The sequence below is a fragment of the Vulpes vulpes genome, chromosome 1 (genome assembly GCF_048418805.1).
Source record: "Vulpes vulpes isolate BD-2025 chromosome 1, VulVul3, whole genome shotgun sequence".
NCBI lineage: Eukaryota > Metazoa > Chordata > Mammalia > Carnivora > Canidae > Vulpes > Vulpes vulpes.
In genome coordinates this window covers 104,493,601-104,512,922 of record NC_132780.1, presented here as the reverse complement: position 1 = coordinate 104,512,922, position 19,322 = coordinate 104,493,601, and the positions used below count along the sequence as shown (strand labels likewise).

Genomic DNA, 19,322 nt, shown 5'->3' with positions numbered 1-19,322 from the left:
AGCTGCTCCCAGCTCCTGATTTTCTCGCTCACATCCACTCATTCCATGCACATCACACACACGCACCAAGTCAGGAGCCAGTGCTAAAAGGAAATGAAGGTCCTGCCTCAGGTTAGGAACATGAGCCAGAATAAACTGGGCTCCGGCCCTAACTCTTGACACCTCACTGATGGGCTCCTGGACGTGTCTAAATTCCCATTTCCTCAACTAGCAAGGGGAAGGAATAGGTCCCACTTCAGAATAGGGAGGATTCTTTTAGGTAAGGCATTAAAGAACTCAGCATAGTGCTTGGCATGCTAATTATCAGGTCTCATTAAATGATGGCGTTAGACATACTTACATAATTACATCTGATAAAGAAGTAAACTTAGAGTGACACCAATGACTTTTATTTTAAATTATTTGCAAGGTTAATGTGGAAGAAGAGTTACTGAAGATGGGTGGGTGGTTCTTTCAATATCTTTCTTTACATTTTTAAGAATCACTTATTCTGTTAAAATACCTTTTCTTCTCCTTATTCCCATAAAAAGACAACACAGCAGATCACACTCCCAACCCCCCACCCAGTGGTCACTCAGCATCTGAGGACACTCGTTCATAGCTACCACCCCCTGGCCTGGTGTTCTGGAACCCAAAAAACACAGTAGAATCTGTAGAAATGATGTGGAAACAAAATATTATTTGGACTCTTTTTCAAACAAGGGGGGCATGCATGCTTCTCCGTGTTCTTCCTTCCTAGAGCTGTTTTTTTCCTCTACTTTCTTTTGAGATCTTATCTCCATCCTCAGGCATTCCCTTTCATTTCTCTCCCTTCTGCTCTCCGGTCCCTGAAAGACAAAGGTTAGAAAAGGGTAGAAATGTGCCAACAACTGACGTGCCACATTTATCCTATCAGAAATGAAAAAAATCCCTGGTCACTTAGTAGACTTCCACATCATAGTTTCTCATAATAAATTAGCAGAAGGCCTAGGGTGTTGCTAAAAGTTTTAGTTATAAATAAAAGGGATGGGGCCTTGGGGTGTCAGCAACAGTCTATAGGGGAAACTCCACCCATACACAACTCTGACATATAGAGGGATGTGATTTCACAGTGTGATATGATTAATAGTGTCTCGCTGCTTTCTGAAAAGGAATATGGCAAGCGAATCATACTTGGAATGATTCTAACCCCTCAGTGTCTACTTCTTTAAATTACATTAACAGTAGAGTTTGCACTAAGTTTTAATGTGAGGACTATGTGAAGAATGAAGTGTTGAGGAATGACATCCAACCACATTCCTCAGCTGGTACAGCACAAACTAAAGAAACTCTACTTCTTCGATATTTCACCTCGGTGGACACTGACAGACCATCAGTAAGCCTAAGAGGACATAAGAACATCACAGATAGTGATTAGTGCACTGATAATGAGCAAACAGGGTGAGGTGATAGGGATGTATGGTGGGAACGGGGAAGCCTTCTTTAGTTTCCATGGTCAAGAGTGTCTCTCAAAGGAATTACCAACCAAAGAATGGCATTGATAAATGTGTAAGTAGGCACCTACTTACACTCCTATAACAAATAACACCATCACTCTCCCCCTCCTCTATTGGAACTGGAAACGCTGGGCAATGCCTGAGTGTCTATCAAGTGAACATACACTGTGATGAGTGGCAGTGAGATGAGCAAGATCACGACTCAACCCTGCAGGCCAAGTTACGAGGGTGTCTGTTTACTACGGTGGTGTCAGCTACTCCTCAGTGCTAAATTTTTTTATACCTAAATGGCTTCATTTCTATCTATAGGGGTCCAGTGGCCAGAGTCACAAAGCAAAACAAATTTTGATGCTGAGATGAAAGTTAAGAGAAACTTAAAGATTGTGCTCATTCTGTAAATGTGTTTCCAGATTATTTTCATTAGACCTAGCAGTTGTATTAGATCCAGCAGTCTGATCAAAGTTCATATGTAGCAGGCATGAATATCTCTAATGCTTATAAGAATGGTATAAAAAAGAGAAAAAATAGTGATGACACTTCTCAAAACAAAGCAATGGCTTTTCCCTTATTGAGAATAAAGACTATTTGAAAAATGATTGTAAATAGTGAACTGAATTTTTTTTATCTCATTATTTAGAAACAAAATGTAGGGGCATCTGGGTGGCTTAGTGGTTGAGCATCTGCCTTTGGCTGGGGTCGTGATCCTGGAGTCCTGGGATCAAGTCCCATATCGGGCTCCCCATGGGGATCCTGCTTGTCCCTCTGCCTATGTCTCTGAATCTCTCTGTGTCTCTCATGAATAAATAAATAAAATCTTCAAAAAAAAAAAAAAAAAGAAAAGAAAGAAAACATAAAAATTCTCAAAATAAGACAATTGAGGTTTTCAATACTAAAATGAAAGAATTTAATGTTGTTGGTCATGATCAGATCACAAAATTAGCTTCTGGATCCTTTTGATGCTAAAGGATATGAAATTTTAATCTACATATTACTTAACATTTGGTCCCCAACCAAAATATAAATCAGTTTTAGATTTGCTGATAAAAATATACTTTTCAGTGTAGTTAGCTTTAGAAAACTATGTCAGTCTCTAAGTAAGAACAAGTTTTAAAGTGTATGTAATGTTCTAAATTTTTAATTTTATATTAGGATAAGCTTTATAAAAAGCTCTTTAAAATTGATATAAAATAAAATATTTAATAAAATTATTTATCCTATATGTTTATATATGTAATAAGAAAAAAATTAATGATTTTATAAATTCCTAGCAGGTTTCTAGCTACTATATGTAACTGTGAAAAGAATTCTTGAGTCAAAAAATTGAAAATGCTATCTTGATTGCCTCGGCACTCAAAAGGAAGAGCTTGAGAAAGGAAATATTAGGGTAGCCCGGGTGGCTCAGTGGTTTAGTGCCTCCTTCAGCCCAGGGTCTGATCCTGGAGATCTGGGATTGAGTCCCACCCCTGCATGGAGCCTGCTTCTCCCTCTGCTTGTGTCTCTGCCTCTCTCTCTCTCTGTCTCTCATGAATAAATAAATAAAATCTTAAAAAAAAAAAAAAGAAAGGAAATATTAGCAAACATATTTGATATTTTAGGGATGAGGTGGTGAGTATCTCTTTAAATAAGAGAATTGATTTCATGTTTACACACTGTTAGGGCTTACAATATTAGCAAATGGCATCATATAAGCTATTCCATAAGATGTTATGTGAAATTTTTTCTGAGAACCTCAGAAAAAGAACAGTTCAGATTAAATTTTTTTCAAAATACATTTATCCCATAACTTGCTCCAGAAAAAACTTAAGGCAGCTATGTCTCCCAAATTAATATAATTAATGACTTGAGCATGTAATTTTAAAACAAGAATTCTTGCACTCCTGCTATATTCCTGCTGAAAGTTCATAATCTAAATCTAGTCATGAGGAAATACCAGATAAACCCAAGCTAGGCATCATTCTAAAAGATAACTGGCCTGTATTCTTCAGAGGTCAGTATCATGAAGACATGGAAAGACTGAGGAACTGTTTACAGAATAAATATCAATTAGAGGGGTGTGAAAAAGAGCTGCATTACATAATCTGAAAGTTCACTATAGAGAATATTATTGGAACAACTGGCAAAATATGAATGAGGTCAATACTTAGTTATAAAAGTATTGCATTGGTGTTAATTTCCTGAGTTTAATTACTATACCATGTTTCTGTAACAGAATGTTTTCCTGCCCTTGTCTCGGGGCTTGGAAGGGGAGAAAGGATATAAGTAAATATACCATATTAACTTGGAGGAAATCTAAATGAAGAGTGTATTTTTTATACTATTCTCGCTACCATTCTAAGTCTGAAACCATATTTTTTTAAGATGTCATTTATTTATTCATGAGAGACACAGAGAGAGAGGCAGAGACAGAGGCAGAGGGAGAAGCAGGCTCACTGTGGGAAGCCTGATGTGGAACTCGATCCCAGGACATGGATCACACCCTAAGCCAAAGGCTCAATTGCTGAGCCTCCCAGGCATCCCCTGAAACCATACTTTTAAAAAAACAATATAAGGAAAAAGATAAAACAGTAACTTTTAATAAGATTTAGAAATGATAAGTGACAGCTGCTTTCTATTCTTCCTTCTTTATTCCTCTACTGAAGGGGAATCATACGCAGAGTCACTCTCTGATAAAAGTGACGTGCCACCTATGAGGCAAAGATGCATGGTGACAGTCCCAACAGCAGTCACTGCTAAGCAGAAAGCGTTGTGTTCAGATGTGCAATGAGGCAGGAAGCAGCCACATGTCCTCTTCTGTACATTCACAGAGCACAGCTCAAGAATCAGGTGGCAATACACCTGGTCAGTTATTGTTCTGCCCACTACATGGCAGAGCCACATTATTATTCCTGTTTTGCAAAATAGAACAAAAAAACAAAAACCCAGAACAAAGAAGTTATTTTGTTCAAGGCCACTCAGTGAACATGTTGCAGAGTTGAAAACTATCCCCCAATTAATCTGTCTCTAGTTTATTACTTTATGTATTGAGTTTGGCATTATCAGTGGAGTTTCTATTCTTCCCCCGTTCCATGCCTGTCCTCTCCTTTGCTCTCCTTTGTGCTTTACTTAGACTCCCACAGGCCATTCTAAATGCCTGGACAGCTCCTACTCCTCGATACTTACTAGACAGTTGGATAATTCCTTTTGCATGTTTTTTAGAAGTACAAGGGAACATGGTACCATCATACACTATTTGCTGCTGCATTAAATGCGAAAGGATAGGAACAGTTGGGTAGTTTTCCCCCTTCTTCAAATAGTGAAAGAAAAACAAGTCACAATTATTTCTAATTGTCTCAAAAAAAAAAAAAAAAACCAACACAGAGGACTTCGATAACAAAAATATCCTACCTCTGGCCCTCCAGGAATTCTTCCTACACCAGGGGTTTCCAATAAAAATAATTTAAAAATGTATACACACCTGGGCTATCTAAAACTGTCATTTGTCAAAGACCTTATCACTAAGCTGTAAATGAAGAAGTTAGATTTGTTCTCCTCAAAGTTGGGGAGGAAGAATCCATTGGGTTTCCCTTTTTAAAGTGGTTAAATATTCAACAATTCTGTTACATACCAAAGACGCAGAGCGTTTGGTTCTAAAGCACAATTGCTGCTCAAAAGACTCTGGAAATGCTTGAATTTTGGAATGGGATCTTCTTTTTGATTCCAGCGGCTCGTTGCGTGACTCATCTGCTGAGAATTTTCTGTAATCTGGGATGTGGGAATGGCATTGAAATCCCTGGCCCTCATGAGAATGCCTTCTGGGATGGCTGTTAGATGATGGGATTCTGGGAAACACAGGAAACTGGGAATATAAAATTTAAAAAATTTTGCAATATAAAGAGACTGCACAGGGACTGAATATACATACATTACCAACTAAACAATCTCATGTTGAACTGAAATCTTACCTTTTTGATCAATAGGACCTTCCTCTACAATGAAATAGAGCCAATTACTTAAAACATTAAGTAGAACATCCCAAGACTAGCTTGGTTCATCCTCTACCATTAGGATAGAATAATGAAGCATTCCACGCCTTAAATTGATATGTAAAAATAAATTCCAAGATTATATTTAAAAAAAAACTTTAATGAAGCCATAAGTGTTTAAGAAATAATGCAAAGGTGGATATTTATATGATTCCTAAGAAAGAATTTCTTTTTTTTTTTTAATTAATTTTTATTGGTGTTCAATTTACCAACAGACAGAAAAAACACCCAGTGCTCATCCCGTCAAGTGTCCACCTCAGTGCCCGTCACCCATTCCCCTCCACCACCCGCCCTCCTCCCCCCTTCCACCACCCCTAGTTCGTTTCCCCGAGTTAGGAGTCTTTATGTTCTGTCTCCCTTCCTGATATTTCCCAACATTTGAAGAAAGAATTTCTAAGCAAAAGAGCAATGGGAAAAAGTCATAAGGAAAAATATTAATTTACGTAAAAATAAAGCTAACGTGCATCACAAACCATATAAACAAAATTAATGGTAAGCTGAAAAACTTTAAAAATATTTGCTACACATTAGTAATGCTTACTAGATGTCCTGAAAATAAATAAGTATATGTCACACACCTACTGGCAAATGCCGAGGTCATATAATACAATAACAGCAATGTTAAGATCACAATTGGAAAATAATCAAAGGAGGGACAGCTCAGAGAAACCAGTCTTGAAAGAAACATTCTCTTAATTCTTCTCACTTCCCAACCCACTCCAATTTAGCTTTTGCTCCCAAGATCGATTTTGGTCAGAATATTGAACTCAGTGTTGCCGAATTCTGTGCACTTTTGGCCTTTAATTATTCTGGAGCATTCAGTGCAGGAGCCCATGTGGCCCCCCTGGAAACAATCTTCCCTTGCCATCTACCACTGCAGCCTCAAGGGCCATCTTCCTGCCACTGTGTTTTAGACATTTTTGCTCACTTCTCCCTCCTTCTAGCTGCTCATATCTACTGGACTTCCTCCAAGTTCTAAACCACTCTTCCTTCCCTTCCTTTCCTTGCTCACATTACACTATCTCCCAAAGTATCTCATCCTCAGGCTTCAATTTCTAGCTCTAATCTGATTTCCTACTTTATATTGTTAGCCTAGACATCGCCTCTGAGTTTCTGCCCCTTGAGTTCCCTCTTCATAGTATCCCTCGTAGAGATTACATAAAAATAAAATCTTAATTAAAAAAATATATGATGAATAAATATATAATGAATGAAAGAAAACGAAATACTAATGGGTAAAAATTCTTTATGCTTATTAGCAGTCAAAAACTATGGAAAATGAAATAATATGGGGATCCCGGGTGGCTCAGCGGTTTGGCAACTGCCTTCGACCTAGGGCGTGATCCTGGAGTCCTGGGATCGAGTCCCACATCGGGCTCCCTGCATGGAGCCTGCTTCTCCTCCTGGCTGTGTCTCTGCCTCTCTCTGTGTGTGTCTCTCATGAATAAATAAATAAAATTATTTAAAAAAAGAAAATGAAATAATATACAATTTTTGCCTTTCAGGTAAAAAAAAAAAAAATGTTACTTAATGGTACCAACACTGGCAAAAGTGCAAGGAGATAAGCACAGTCTTTCTTGCTGGTAGGACTTCAAATATGTACATCCTTCCTAGAGAATTGTTGGTAAAATGTGTCAGAAGGCTTAAAATATTCCCCTCCTTGGATCCATCCATTGTATGTTGTTTTTTTGCTGAATTATGTCCTCCTGCCCCAAATTCATAGGTTGAAGCCTTATGTGAGTACATCAGAAGATGACTATATTTGGAGTCAGGGCCTCTAAAGATTAAGTTAAAATTAGACCATTATAGTGGGTCCTACTCCAGTCTGACTTGTGCCCTTATAAGAAAAGGAAATTTGGATACATAAAGAGATGCCAGGGATATGCCCCCACAGAGGACATACCATGTGAGGACACAGCAAGAAGGTAGCCATCTGTAAGCCAAGGAGAGAGGCCTTGGAAGAAATCAAGCCTGTTGACAACTTTATCTCAGACTTTTAACTTCCAGAACTGTGAGAAAATAAATTTCTGCTGTTTATGTCATCCATTCTGTAGTATTTTGTTATGATAGCCCCAGAAAACTAATACATATGTATTGAAACTTTCTCTCAATCATCAAAAATATGCTTAAAGATTTGTAAAGCTACTAAAAAACATGAGGTAAATTTGTATATATTATTCCATTTATTATAGGTAAGACATGGTACTTTGTGCTTTGGATAAATTGGAGCGCCCAAAAAGCACAGTGTACCCCTCTTGGAAATTATGTTGGGAGATGAACATTAAACAAATAAGGCATATGCCTACAACCTTGGCCAAATGCTATAAAGGAAAAAAAATTCAAGGTGCATAAAGAGGATATAACAAGGTAAAATTATGTATGTTCAGATGAGTGTTGGAGTGGCTAGGGGGATCAGGGGAGGATTGTGAAGGTGTGATGATTAAGATACAATCTGAAGGGTGAGAGGGGTTAATTAGGGAACAGGGAACACTCTTCTGCCTCAGGATGAGCCCCATATGTTCAGAGGCCCTGCCACAGAAGAGCTTGCTGATGTGGAAGGAAAAGAAGCCCATTGAGTGTGAACATCTGGGAGGAGGGAGGGGATGAGAGGGCTTGAAGTAGGGTGATCTCATAAGGTGGGCAACCTTAAAACATACCCAAATGTTTTGAAAGGTTTTCTTTGAGCTGTGGGATTTTTTTGTTTTGTTTTGTTTTTTATCCAAGTTTTCTGCAATGATGGTGTATTATATTATCAGGGAAAAAAATGGTACTTTAAAAAAAATTGAGACTTAGACACAGAAGGACAAATACTGAATGACTGCACTTATGTGAGTTAGCTATAATAGTCAAACCCGTAGAAGTAAGAAATAGAATGGTGGTTGCCAGGGCCTGAGAGAAGGGGGAAATGGGAAGTGGCTAATCAATGGGTTTAAAACTCCAGTTATGCAAGATGAGGGAGTTCTAGGGATCTACTCTACAGCACTACACTTGTAGTTTACTGGATTGCACACTTAAAAATCTGACCAGAGGGTAGATCTCATGTTAAGTGTTCTTACCACAATAAAATTTTAAACATAAAATTTAAAAATTTAAGATTGGGAATGGAAATGAGAATATTTGTACAAAATGTTCTCTTCCATTGAGAGGCCTAAAAAGAATAGCAAGAGTTTTTATCACAATATAAATACAGTGTATACTTAGTGATCTATCAGATATGTCTTTCAGTCGGTTGGTTGTGGCGTGTGACTTTGTGGGGAACAGCCTTAAGAGAGCTCTCTGATTACAGGGAAGAAGCTCCCACTTTTAATTGCGTTTACTTACCACGCAAGCTCTACTTTTGGAACTTTATATCCCCTTCCAATGTAATTTTCCTGGCAAAGACAGGAAATAGTACCCTACATGGCTTTTTTTTTTTTTTTACCAAGTATGCACTTGTCACCCCACAGCCACTGGCCTTATAGCTCTCTCTCCCACACTGTGAGGCAGGCTCTGGCCTGTGGAACTGGATCCCTTCACTCTGAGCTCACCAGCTGGGGTCCCAGACAACAAAGCACCAAAGACAAAGTGTGCAGCAGGCACTGCCTTCAGAGCAGTGACTACCCAGTTCCCTGACGTGCATCACAAGAGTGTGCTCAGCACCAAAGCTGTTTCCACTGTGACCAAAGGAAACAATTCCTGTTGGAAGAAAAAACCCTGTGCACTCTGTGACCCAAGGCATAGGTTCTCATTTAAGAAAAAATTAGTGGGGCGCCTAGCTGGCTCAGTAGTGGAGCGTGTGACTCTTGGATTTCAGGGTTGTGAGGCCGAGCCCCACGTTGGATGCAGACCACTTAAAAACAAAATCTTTTAAAAAACATTTTTTAAAAAGATTTTATTTATTTATTCATGAGAGACACAGAGAGAGAGAATGGCAGAGACACAGGCAGAGAGAGAAGCAGACTCCATACAGGGAGCCCCACGTGGGACTCGATCCCGGGTCTCCAGGATCAGGCCCTGGGCTAAAGGTGGCACTAAACCGCTGAGCCACCCAAGCTGCCCCCAAAAAACATTTTTTTAGTATTTCCCCCTGAAGGGCTTAACTACTTGATACTTTTTATCCTGGCTTTAACTGCAATTACTCTTCAACTGTACCCATCCTGCCCTCTGTGTCAATGCAAGCACCTGAGCCCCCCATTAACAGCAAGATGAGAAACAAGGAGAAAGTTCCAGGTATAATAAGGCCACGTTGAGTCATAGTGTACTAGGCTCTCTGGGGACCACGTCTTTGATCTCTAACCTCAGAACCAATCCTGGAAGGGATTCTCCCCCTCTTACAGATGAGGAAAATGAATCTTTTTTTTTTTTTAAGTAGACTTTAATAAGTAAAAAGTACAACCTTCTCCCAGCAAGACTCCTCACCGAGTTCTCAGGGAGCCGCTGAGGTGCCCCGGAACTCTCCATATTTCCTGGGACCTGCGTTCTGTTCCCTCAAGAACAAAAAAGTCACCTTTTCTCAGTAAGGCTTTAATTTCTCCTCCCGACGGGGCACAGTGCCAGAGCTGGCATCCACTACTCCAAAACCACTTCCACTTTTCTTCTTCTTCTTCTTTCTTCTTTCTTCCTTCTCCTTCTTCTTCTTCCTGGCGCTGTCACTGTCCCCATCTGCGGGCTCACTCACACTCTCCACAGCAGCTTTGGCCTTCTTCTTCTTCTTCTCCAGCAGCTGTGAGGACATCTCATCACTCTCACGTCTCGCTTCCACTTCGGGGCTTTCACCACTTCGGCCACCACTTTGGGGGATTTTACCACCTGGTGACTTCCTGTGGGGCTATTCCTGCCTTGGCTACCGCCTCTTTCCTTGCAGAGTCGCTGTAGTCCACATACTCCTGCATCCAGGTGGCAGGTGTGCTACCTGTGGGCTTACCGTGCTTATCCAGAAGGCCCTGCTTGATCATCAGCCTCTTCTGACTTGCCTTTGGACCTAAACCCCACTTTCGAGGATACGTGGCTCTCTCCATGATTACCCTCTTGATCTTGGCTAGGATACCATGGTCACAGGTAGATATCACTGCTGTGGTCATTAATGCAATGGCCATGCAGACTGCTTCCCCTTTGGTGGTGATGACGAGGATCTCCTCGTTGACCTCGATGCCATCCTCATATCGGAGAACGCCAGGGAGCATGATCTTTGCCCCATAGCAGACTGCATTCTCTGCACTGTCTTTCATAACCAGCCTTTTATGAGAAGTCAACAGCTTTTCCAAAGGATAAACAACTCGCCGCAGGTAACTCTCATCCTTGCGGCTGCCATACAGCCACTGGGCATCAAGCACGTCATGCATTGTCACCATGTGGTCCTTTTCACTCATGACTCCAGAACGAACCCTCCGAAGTTCTTGCATCTGACCGCCAACTCCCAGTAACAAACCAACGTGCACACACAGCGTCCGAATATAGGTACCGGCCTCACAACTCACCCAAAAGATTCCTAATCTTCTATCAGGATCATACTCCATCATCTTGCTCTCATATACGGTCCGCACTCGGAGTTGCCTCTTTACTGCAGCAATGAGTGGGGGTCGCTGGAATGAGGTACCTGTCAGAGTTTCTAGGGCCCTCGAAAGTTGGGTCCCCCCTTCAATAGCATTGTGTAGCCGGACAATGCCCACGTACTCTTTGCCTGCACTCTTGAGGCTTCACCAAGCGGTGGCTCGTTCTATGCACACGAGTCAACAGCCGGCCACCGTGGGATCCAGCGTGCCACCGTGCCCCGTCTTCTCCGCCCCAAGTGTTCATCGGACCCAGGCTACCACCTCATGGGAAGAGGGGTTGGAGGGCTTGTCAAGATTAATGAAGCCTGTCCTGATGTGGGCCCCAATCTCCCCCTTCAGAGGATTCGAACCACAAGGAAGGGCTGTAGAGTGCGTGCTCCTTACATTGAGCTTTTCAAAATTCTTGAGCAACAGGGGCCACTGAGGTGTGTCCAACTGAGCCGCCTTGGATTCGGGTTCGATAAGAAATTCTTCAGCATGTTGTATCTCTGCTACATCTTCTTTTTTTTTTTAATAAATTGATTTTTTATTGGTGTTCAATCTACCAACATACAGAATAACACCCAGTGCTCATCCCGTCAAGTGTCCCCCTCAGTGCCCGTCACGCATTCATCTTCTCCTGGGAAGACTTTCCGCTTTTTCTGCTTAGGTTTCCTCGGCAAAATTAATACTTCGGCGGCCGCCATGTTGCCCCGCACAGCGCGCGAGCCACGGGCGCCGCCACCGAGGGGGCGCACCGCCTCCCGGCGCCGTCGGGCCGCGTCGCTAGAACCCGCCCACCCGGGCGACGCCCCGTGCGTCCTGCGTGCTGCGCGGCGGCCCGGGGGGGCGTGGCCGGGCTCGGGGGCGTGGCCGGGCTCCGGGGGCGTGGCCGGGCTCCGGGGGCGGGGCCCGAGGCGCGCGCCGGCCGCCTGCGGAGCTTCACAGGCTGCTGCCGCTCTGAGGAAAATGAACCTCAGGTCAGGTAAGTGACTTGCCTAGGACGTGGGTGACAAGTGGCTTACCTCCAGGGGTAAAGCCGCATGCCTCAAGGTGGCATCTGTTTTTTGAATTAATAAGCCTACACTTTTCTCGTCAAAGGCAACAATGACTTCATCCTATTTCTAGGTGAGATTGCCTATACACGTGACTGTTGACGATGTACCACTTATAACAGAATTCTGTTACCAAATTAATAATGATTTGTAGGTCTTTAGGAATTAACGGAGAGGAATTTTATGTGAGGAATATTGTGTAACATAGCCCGATGCTATCGTAAGAGCCAAGAGGGTTGTAAATTCACCAACTAGCTACCTACGGAAGCAGCATCGGAGGGAAAGAAGGATTCCAGTGGTCAACCGGTCAAACGGTAGCTCTTTTATAAATAACAAAAGTAATCCCACTGAACGTCCTTTAGGTAAGCTCAAGGATGTTTTAAACTATTCAGTAAAATAGTATTTTTTAACTGGAGAAGTAAATAGACCCTGCTCTGTCAGACTCCGTAAATCAATGGGAAACTGTCATCAAGACCCCACCATTGGGGAATCCCCGGGGGCTCAGCTGTTTGGCGCCGCCTTCGGCCCAGGGCCTGACCCCGGGGTCCCCAGATGGAGTCCCGGGTTGGGCTCCTTATGGGGAGCCTGCTTCTTCCTCTGCCTGTGTCTCTGCCTCTCTCTCTCTCTCTCTCTCTCTGTGTGTCTCTCATGAATAAATAAATGGAATCTTTAAAAAGAGAGAAAGAAAGAAAAACACCCTACCATAAGCCATAAACAGAGGTGAGTGGTAGGAAGAACTCCTTGGAGCTTATGGCACCCGCCTCAGACACTTGGAATCTTCTCCTAGGGAACAACTCAAGGACTTGTCTTGCTCATCCAGAAACTGAAGTAACCAAACTAAGTGCATCTAAACCACATGCCACTGAGGTAATCCCAAATGACATCGAATTCAGTCTCGCACAGTATTTTCACTAGTCCTCTACCGTGCAGTGATCCTCAGCTTTGGTATTGACACATCTTAGCTCAAGCTGCCAGAACAAAACACCACAGGCTGGCTGGTTTAACCAACAGAAATTCACCTCTCACAGTTGTGGAGGCTGGGAAGTCCGAGATTAAGGAGCTGGAGATTTCTCCCCAGTGAGAGGCTTCCTGCTGACTTGCAGACGGCCACCTTCTCTCTGTGTGCTTGCATGGCCTTTCCTCCGTGCATGCAGGTGAAGAAAGGGAGCAAGCTCTCTGGGTGTCTGTTCTTATCAGGGTACTAATTGTATCTGATAGGGCCTTACCTCATCTACATCTGATTACCTCCCAAAGGCATCATCTCCAAATACCATCACTTTGGGGGTTAAGGCTTCAGCATACGAATCTGGTGGGAGCGGGGGAGACATTCAGTCCATAACAACATAGGCCATATGCCAAACGTGAATATAAGATGACCTGTCTTCTCACGGTGATATTCAATGAGAAAGAGAAACATTAAAGACAAAGAGGGAAAGGCAAAACGAAAGTAATTAACTGAAGCATTATCTGGAAAGAAATTCCCAAGTTTCAAGACTTCCAACGCTTAATAATAAGAAGCATAGATGCTTATTAGGTACCAGGCAACGTCCCAATTACATTAGATAAATTACTCACTGAATCTTCACTCCACCCTTCTGAGGGTTTTTTTCTTCTTTAGCAATACAAAAGATAAATATTTTTTCAGAACAAAACTTTTTAACAATCAATTTTACATTCTAAGCCGCAAGGAAATAGCAAAACATAAAGCAAAGGAAAAACAAAGACTAAAAAGAAAAGCAGTGTACTGTCTCTTCTACTTAACTTGGTAACACTCATTGACCCAAAGCCCTCTTGCTTGACCTATTTCGCAAGCACAGTTTCGAGTTAACAGCTTACTTCTGATTCCAGGTTAAAATCACCTTTCTCCTGCGAGTCAGGGAATTGTAGATGAGCTCCAGTTAGAGGATTCTCTGGGGTTTCTAACTATTGAGGCTAAGGTGCAAATGTAAACCTCTGGTAGGTCTCCTTATTCAGGAGCACCCCCATTTCTAAGTGGTGGCAATGAACGATGAAGGGTAAGCCCCCAAAAGACTTGGCACTTTAATCCAGATATGACACCTCAGGGAGCAATGAGTGCATCCTCATTGGCACTTTTAGTGCCAATCCCCTTCTGAGATATCCAGTATTAGTGCCAATCCCCTTCTGAGGTATCCACTATTAGTGTCAATCCCCTTTACATATGGGGAATCTGAGGCAGAGAGAGGTAAGTAACTCAGTTATGCTGCTGGGGGTAGGCCCCGGAAAGCCACCTCTGGAGCCCTCCCTTCACCCTTCCTAGCCACTCTACTTGGCTGCCTTCCCAGCAACTCCTCCACATCTAGAAGACAGAAAACAAATCCGTAAAACATTATGCTACAAGTGCTTCCACAGAGTTGTCCCTGTTGCCTGAAACTATCACTAGTTTTCTATTGGAGATGAAGGCATTGTCCCCTATTGAAATGAAATGTACATTTAACCCGAAAAAACAAGAAATCACTGTTAGTCATGGAACTTTAGGGTATCCCCTCACTTCAGGTTCCTAAGAAATCCTCCAACGGGGTCATGTCCCGCCCTATCCATGTCATGAGCAGCTGCAGGAGAACCACTCCTGTGGTGAGATGAGAGTGTGTGGCCATACTCAGGTCAATCAGGGATAAGAATAAAAATTAAAATATCTTCCACTGCTTTAAGTTAAGAACATGAAGAGAGAATATAAAAAATGGTTAAAGGTGATTATTTAAAAAAAAAAGAAAAGAAAAAAATCCCACAGACAGGGAGAGGCTCATATTATATCCCCTCAAATGATACCATGTAGGCAAGCACACCGTGCCTACCTTGGAACACAGAGGAAGCCCTGGGAAAGCCTACCTGGAGTTAGCAAAGCCCTAGGCCAGGAGACTCAGTTCCTCCTTGAAGAGTCCTTTCATTTAGCATAATCCTCCCTTCTACTCGGACCACCAATGTTAAGAGAACCATGGTAAGCTGAAGAAGATGACTAGAAAGCTGGATAGGCTAAAGTATTAAAAATCCACTTTCAGGGATCCCTGGGTGGTGCAGCGGTTCAGCGCCTGCCTTTGGCCCAGGGCGCGATCCTGGAGACCCGGGATCGAATTCCACATCGGGCTCCCGGTGCATGGAGCCTGCTTCTCCCTCTGCCTGTGTCTCTGCCTCTCTCTCTCTCTCTCTGTGACTATCATAAATAAATAATAATAAAAAATTTTTTTAAAAAATCCACTTTCAATGAGCAGAATAAATAAGGAATACGAAACCGTTTTACCTCAAGTTTGTATTAATGTGATGCTGGAGGTAGAAGGCACATTAGTTCTTCACAGACAGACTTCATATTACTTCACTTTTTTCCACCAAGAATATCAGGACAGTAAAGTTAGATTTTTAAAATTTACTTTAAATCAGTGATCACAGATTATTATACTGAGTTTTATCAAAAGGTAGTGTTCTCTGAGCAGGACCAAGCCTTGTTCCTTATGCCAAATCTGTATTTTCTGCTAAACTAACTGGAAGTTCCACAAACACTGAGATCCAGTACATCTTCTGGTACCCTCTAAGCCTCTAGTGCCTTGCATAAGTAATGCCAGGAACCTCAATAAACAGGTTCAATGAATCAAGGCTCTGCCTCTATGGTTCTGCAGGAATCATGACCTGAAAGCCACTTTAGAAGCCACATTCAAATGGGAAAGGAGGGGAAAACTCTTCTCTTCCTATGCCATGTAATATGGATGGATATAGGTTATCAATAGGTTGTGGGAGGGAAGAGCCTCAGATGGGAGTAGTGGGAAGAGAAGGAAAGAGACAAGGCTAAGAGCAAGCTTTTCTTTTTAAGTTAGTCATTGAGCTCAAAGCAAAACACACATAAAAAATGAAAACCTAATTGTTCTCTTCTCTCTGAAATAAGAAAAATCTGAGCACGTTTTAGGGTTAGAAAAGTTAAGTGTCCAACTTCATACTCTTGTCATAAATATATGGCATTCTGTGACTGGAGATAGAGATTCAGACTCCTGACTATTTCCCAGGACCCTGCCCATACCGCCCTGGGTCCCCTGCTCTGTGTTCTGCACTGGTGCTCTCTCTACTCTCTTCGGTCGGGGGGTCATTTTTATTCCATGCTTTGTCTCCTTAAATAAACATACTTTCTGCATGTTAGTCTGATCATGGTGGAATTCATTGTTGACTTAGGGAATCTAGCTGAACATTCAGGCAAATGTTTGACTCTAGTATGAGCAGGAAGAGATATGTGGGCACAGTTTGGAAATGCCATACACAACACAACTAACTATTGCTAGTCCCAATAGTTTAATTCAAACAACCCTGCAACCTAAAAGTAGATTCTCTAAAAAGGGTGGATTATCTCAGTTTTAAAAGTCTAATAGATGCTAAAATTTATTCAACAAACCTATATTTTATAAGTCATGTTCCTTCCTTTGTTTTCATTTCAACAGTTCTAAAGGGCTGTTGAGATAAAGAGCAAATCACATTTTTTTCTCTTTGTTTCTCCCTGGTCCTCTCTATCTGGAAACTGGAAACTAATTGTACTTCTGGTTCACACACTGTGAATGCCTCACTTGAAGTGGAATATAAGAGATTAAAATGAGAGTGCGATAAACGGGTGTTCACTTACAACAGAATCATGGACGGTTAGAGCTAGAAGAGTTCCCAGAGGTCATCCAGTCCAGCCTCTCTTCTTTTTTACAAAAGGAACCTGGAGCTCAAAGAGCTGTTGACACTTGCCCTTTGTCTCTGGGTACGCATTTGGTAAGAAATCTATTTTCAAATATTTGTGTCTTAAAGAGATCTCATCCCTCAAGTTGGCTCATCACTTGGGAATAAGAGCCATCGCCATACCCACCATAATATCACTCACAGGCATTATGCATCTGGGAACTCTGAGGCTATAACTGAAATAAAAAACAGTGTCTCAACACTTATTTGGTTCTGGGGTTGACAGAAGCAGAAGGTTGGGGATGTATTCTCTATGGCTAGAATCCTAAGTGACTTGTGGAAAAGAAAAGCTGTATTATTGCTGTGTAACTGAAGCAGAGGACACATGTCTCTGCTGTGAAGTCTTCTAGTGGCACAGTTGAGCAGAGAACCACTGCCTGCACCTGCGGCTGAGTCCTCACCTGGTCAAGCCCACCCCCTCCACTATCAGGAGCTTCCCCCTGCTTGCATCTTGCTCCCTAGACACTGTATGCTCTGCCTCCCTACGGAAAAGTAGTGCTGAGGGCTGAAAAATTTTGGTTCCATCACCCCTCAGAAAACCAAAGGGGAACCAGAAGAAAAAGTTTATCAAATTTATCAAAGGTAGTGATTTATTATGTGGACTCCCCAACTCTTTAGAGGTCTCAAATCAGGACGCTATGTTCAGTATTTCAAAAACACTACTGGAAATCACACATTGATCCATACCTGATGCTACACAGACTATCACATCAAGTTTCTTTCCTTTGGCTTGAATCATACTAACCCTCAGAACGATTGTCTCAGGTTTCTCAGGAGCACTGAATAGTAGTTAAAGGTATGTTAGGCTACTAAAAATGAAGAAATCTTTACCTAATAAATGAAAATCAGGTCCCCAGGAGGGCAAGATAAAATAACAAAAGGTATTTTTTGGTGGGTGTAAAAAGGTTTAGAAGAACTGATTTTTAACCAAAGAAGATGTATAAACCAAAGGCCTCTTCAAAAGTTATCAACTAGAAATCCCCCTCCCCTAGTCCAGCTCTCCCCTGGTTCTCTGACCATAACTCACTGGGCAGGGCAGGGAGGTTTTCCTGTAACTGGCATCTTGTGATCCACGACGGCCCCGGAGTCCTCGCTCATTCTCTTCCATCCAGCTGTGACCCCAGAAGCTGCTCATCCATTTCGCAAAAGACACATCATCATCATCATCATCATCATCTTTGTGCTCCATGTGTAGGTGATTCAAAATATCGAAGGCCTGTCCCTAAATTCGACAGACAGAAATATCATCCAACAGGGCTGACTTAATGAAACCCAGGATCTCCCCCAAAAGACAAAATGAAACTGGTATTTTCAAATGCTCTCCGATAATGGGATTCTTAAGGGAGAAAGATTTACTAAACAACCACTTCACCATCAGGCAGCCTCGGGGAATGTCTATTTATAAATTGTACAGCCCACATTCCCTCCCCTCCCCCTGTCTTTTTAAATTGAGGCTTTTTAATCCTTCCATCGCTGGGGCTTGTGCCTCCATGCCTAAGGGTGGGAAGCACAGTCCACTGGCTGGTTTTCCCTGTGCTGCGCTGCCAGTGGCATGTGATGGCATCTCCAGCTGTCAATGATGATGGAGCATGACCCTTATTATATGCCTGTCAGCTTCCAGCTAGCTCTGAAATGGGGCCACTTACAAGGGACAGACTGACTACAGCTGGCAAGATGGCCAGCTATTGGCATGTTATAGCTAATGTAGATATGCTCCTAATTAATAAAATTGATATTGAAACAAAAATTCAGCTCCTGGGTTCAAGGGAACAGTTTTTTTAATTGATGTATTATTTATATCTGTATAAATAGTACAGGTATGTGCATAATGTACAAACCTTAAATGTATAGTTTGATGAATTTCTACATACACATACCCATAGATAACCACTACCATGCAGGTGAAGACATACAACATTTTTAGGACCCCAGCTGACTCCCCTTTTCCTTCTTCATCCTCCTTCCAAAAGGTAATGACTTCTGACTGCTGTCGCTGTAGATTAATTTTGCCTGTTTTTGAACTTTCTTTCAGTGGAATTATACAGAATGTATTATTTTGTGTCATTCAACATTAGACTGGTGAGATTTATCCATACTTTTGCGCTATCAGTAGTTCATGCTTTATAGTACTACACTGTACGAATATCCCACATTTTAAAAAATTCAGTCTATGATGATCATTTGGGGCCATCACCTGGGCTGTTTCCAGTTGGGGCCATTATAAATAAAGCTTTACGAATATTATAGTCCTTGTTTTTTAGTGGGCATTTTTTTTTTGAGATAACAGGACTAATTTATTAAGCCCCTACTTTGTGCCAGCTACAAAGTCAAATATTTTACATATGCTATTTTCATTATGACAACACTGTGACTGGGAGATTTGCATCACATTTTATAGATAAGGACACTGAAATTGAAATAGATCATCGCTCGCCCCAGGTGAAATTACTACTAAGCAGCACAGCCAAGTCTGAAGCAAGGAGTAGAAAAATGAAGTCTGGACTCTTAACAACATTGCACCAGTATTCCAAGAGACCTTTGATA

The 19,322-nt window shown here is 41.9% G+C and overlaps 1 protein-coding gene and 1 pseudogene across 1 annotated transcript; both read right to left on the bottom strand.

Moving 5' to 3' along the window:
* Positions 1-367: 367 nt before the first annotated feature.
* On the bottom strand, positions 368-18,316 carry LNP1 (leukemia NUP98 fusion partner 1). Its single transcript, XM_025989934.2, has 3 exons — positions 17,806-18,316; positions 5,080-5,310; positions 368-827 (listed from the first exon to the last, which is right to left on the bottom strand). Exons 1-3 carry the CDS (start codon positions 17,965-17,967, stop codon positions 678-680), a joined length of 543 nt encoding a protein of 180 aa, XP_025845719.1. The 5' UTR covers positions 17,968-18,316; the 3' UTR covers positions 368-677.
* LOC112913385 (H/ACA ribonucleoprotein complex subunit DKC1-like) lies at positions 9,342-11,771 on the bottom strand (annotated as a pseudogene).
* Positions 18,317-19,322: the final 1,006 nt, after the last annotated feature.

Bases quoted from the DNA above. Each gene is read 5' to 3' on its own strand.
- LNP1 (XM_025989934.2), bottom strand. From the start codon at position 17,967: ATGGAGCACAAAGATGATGATGATGATGATGATGATGTGTCTTTTGCG. The intron at 5,311-17,805 runs GTGAGTTATGGT...TTATATTCCCAG, and splicing joins AAACCTCCCTGCCCTGCCCA to TTTCCTGTGTTTCCCAGAAT. The intron at 828-5,079 runs GTATGTAACAGA...TTTGTCTTTCAG, and splicing joins CCAAACGCTCTGCGTCTTTG to GGACCGGAGAGCAGAAGGGA.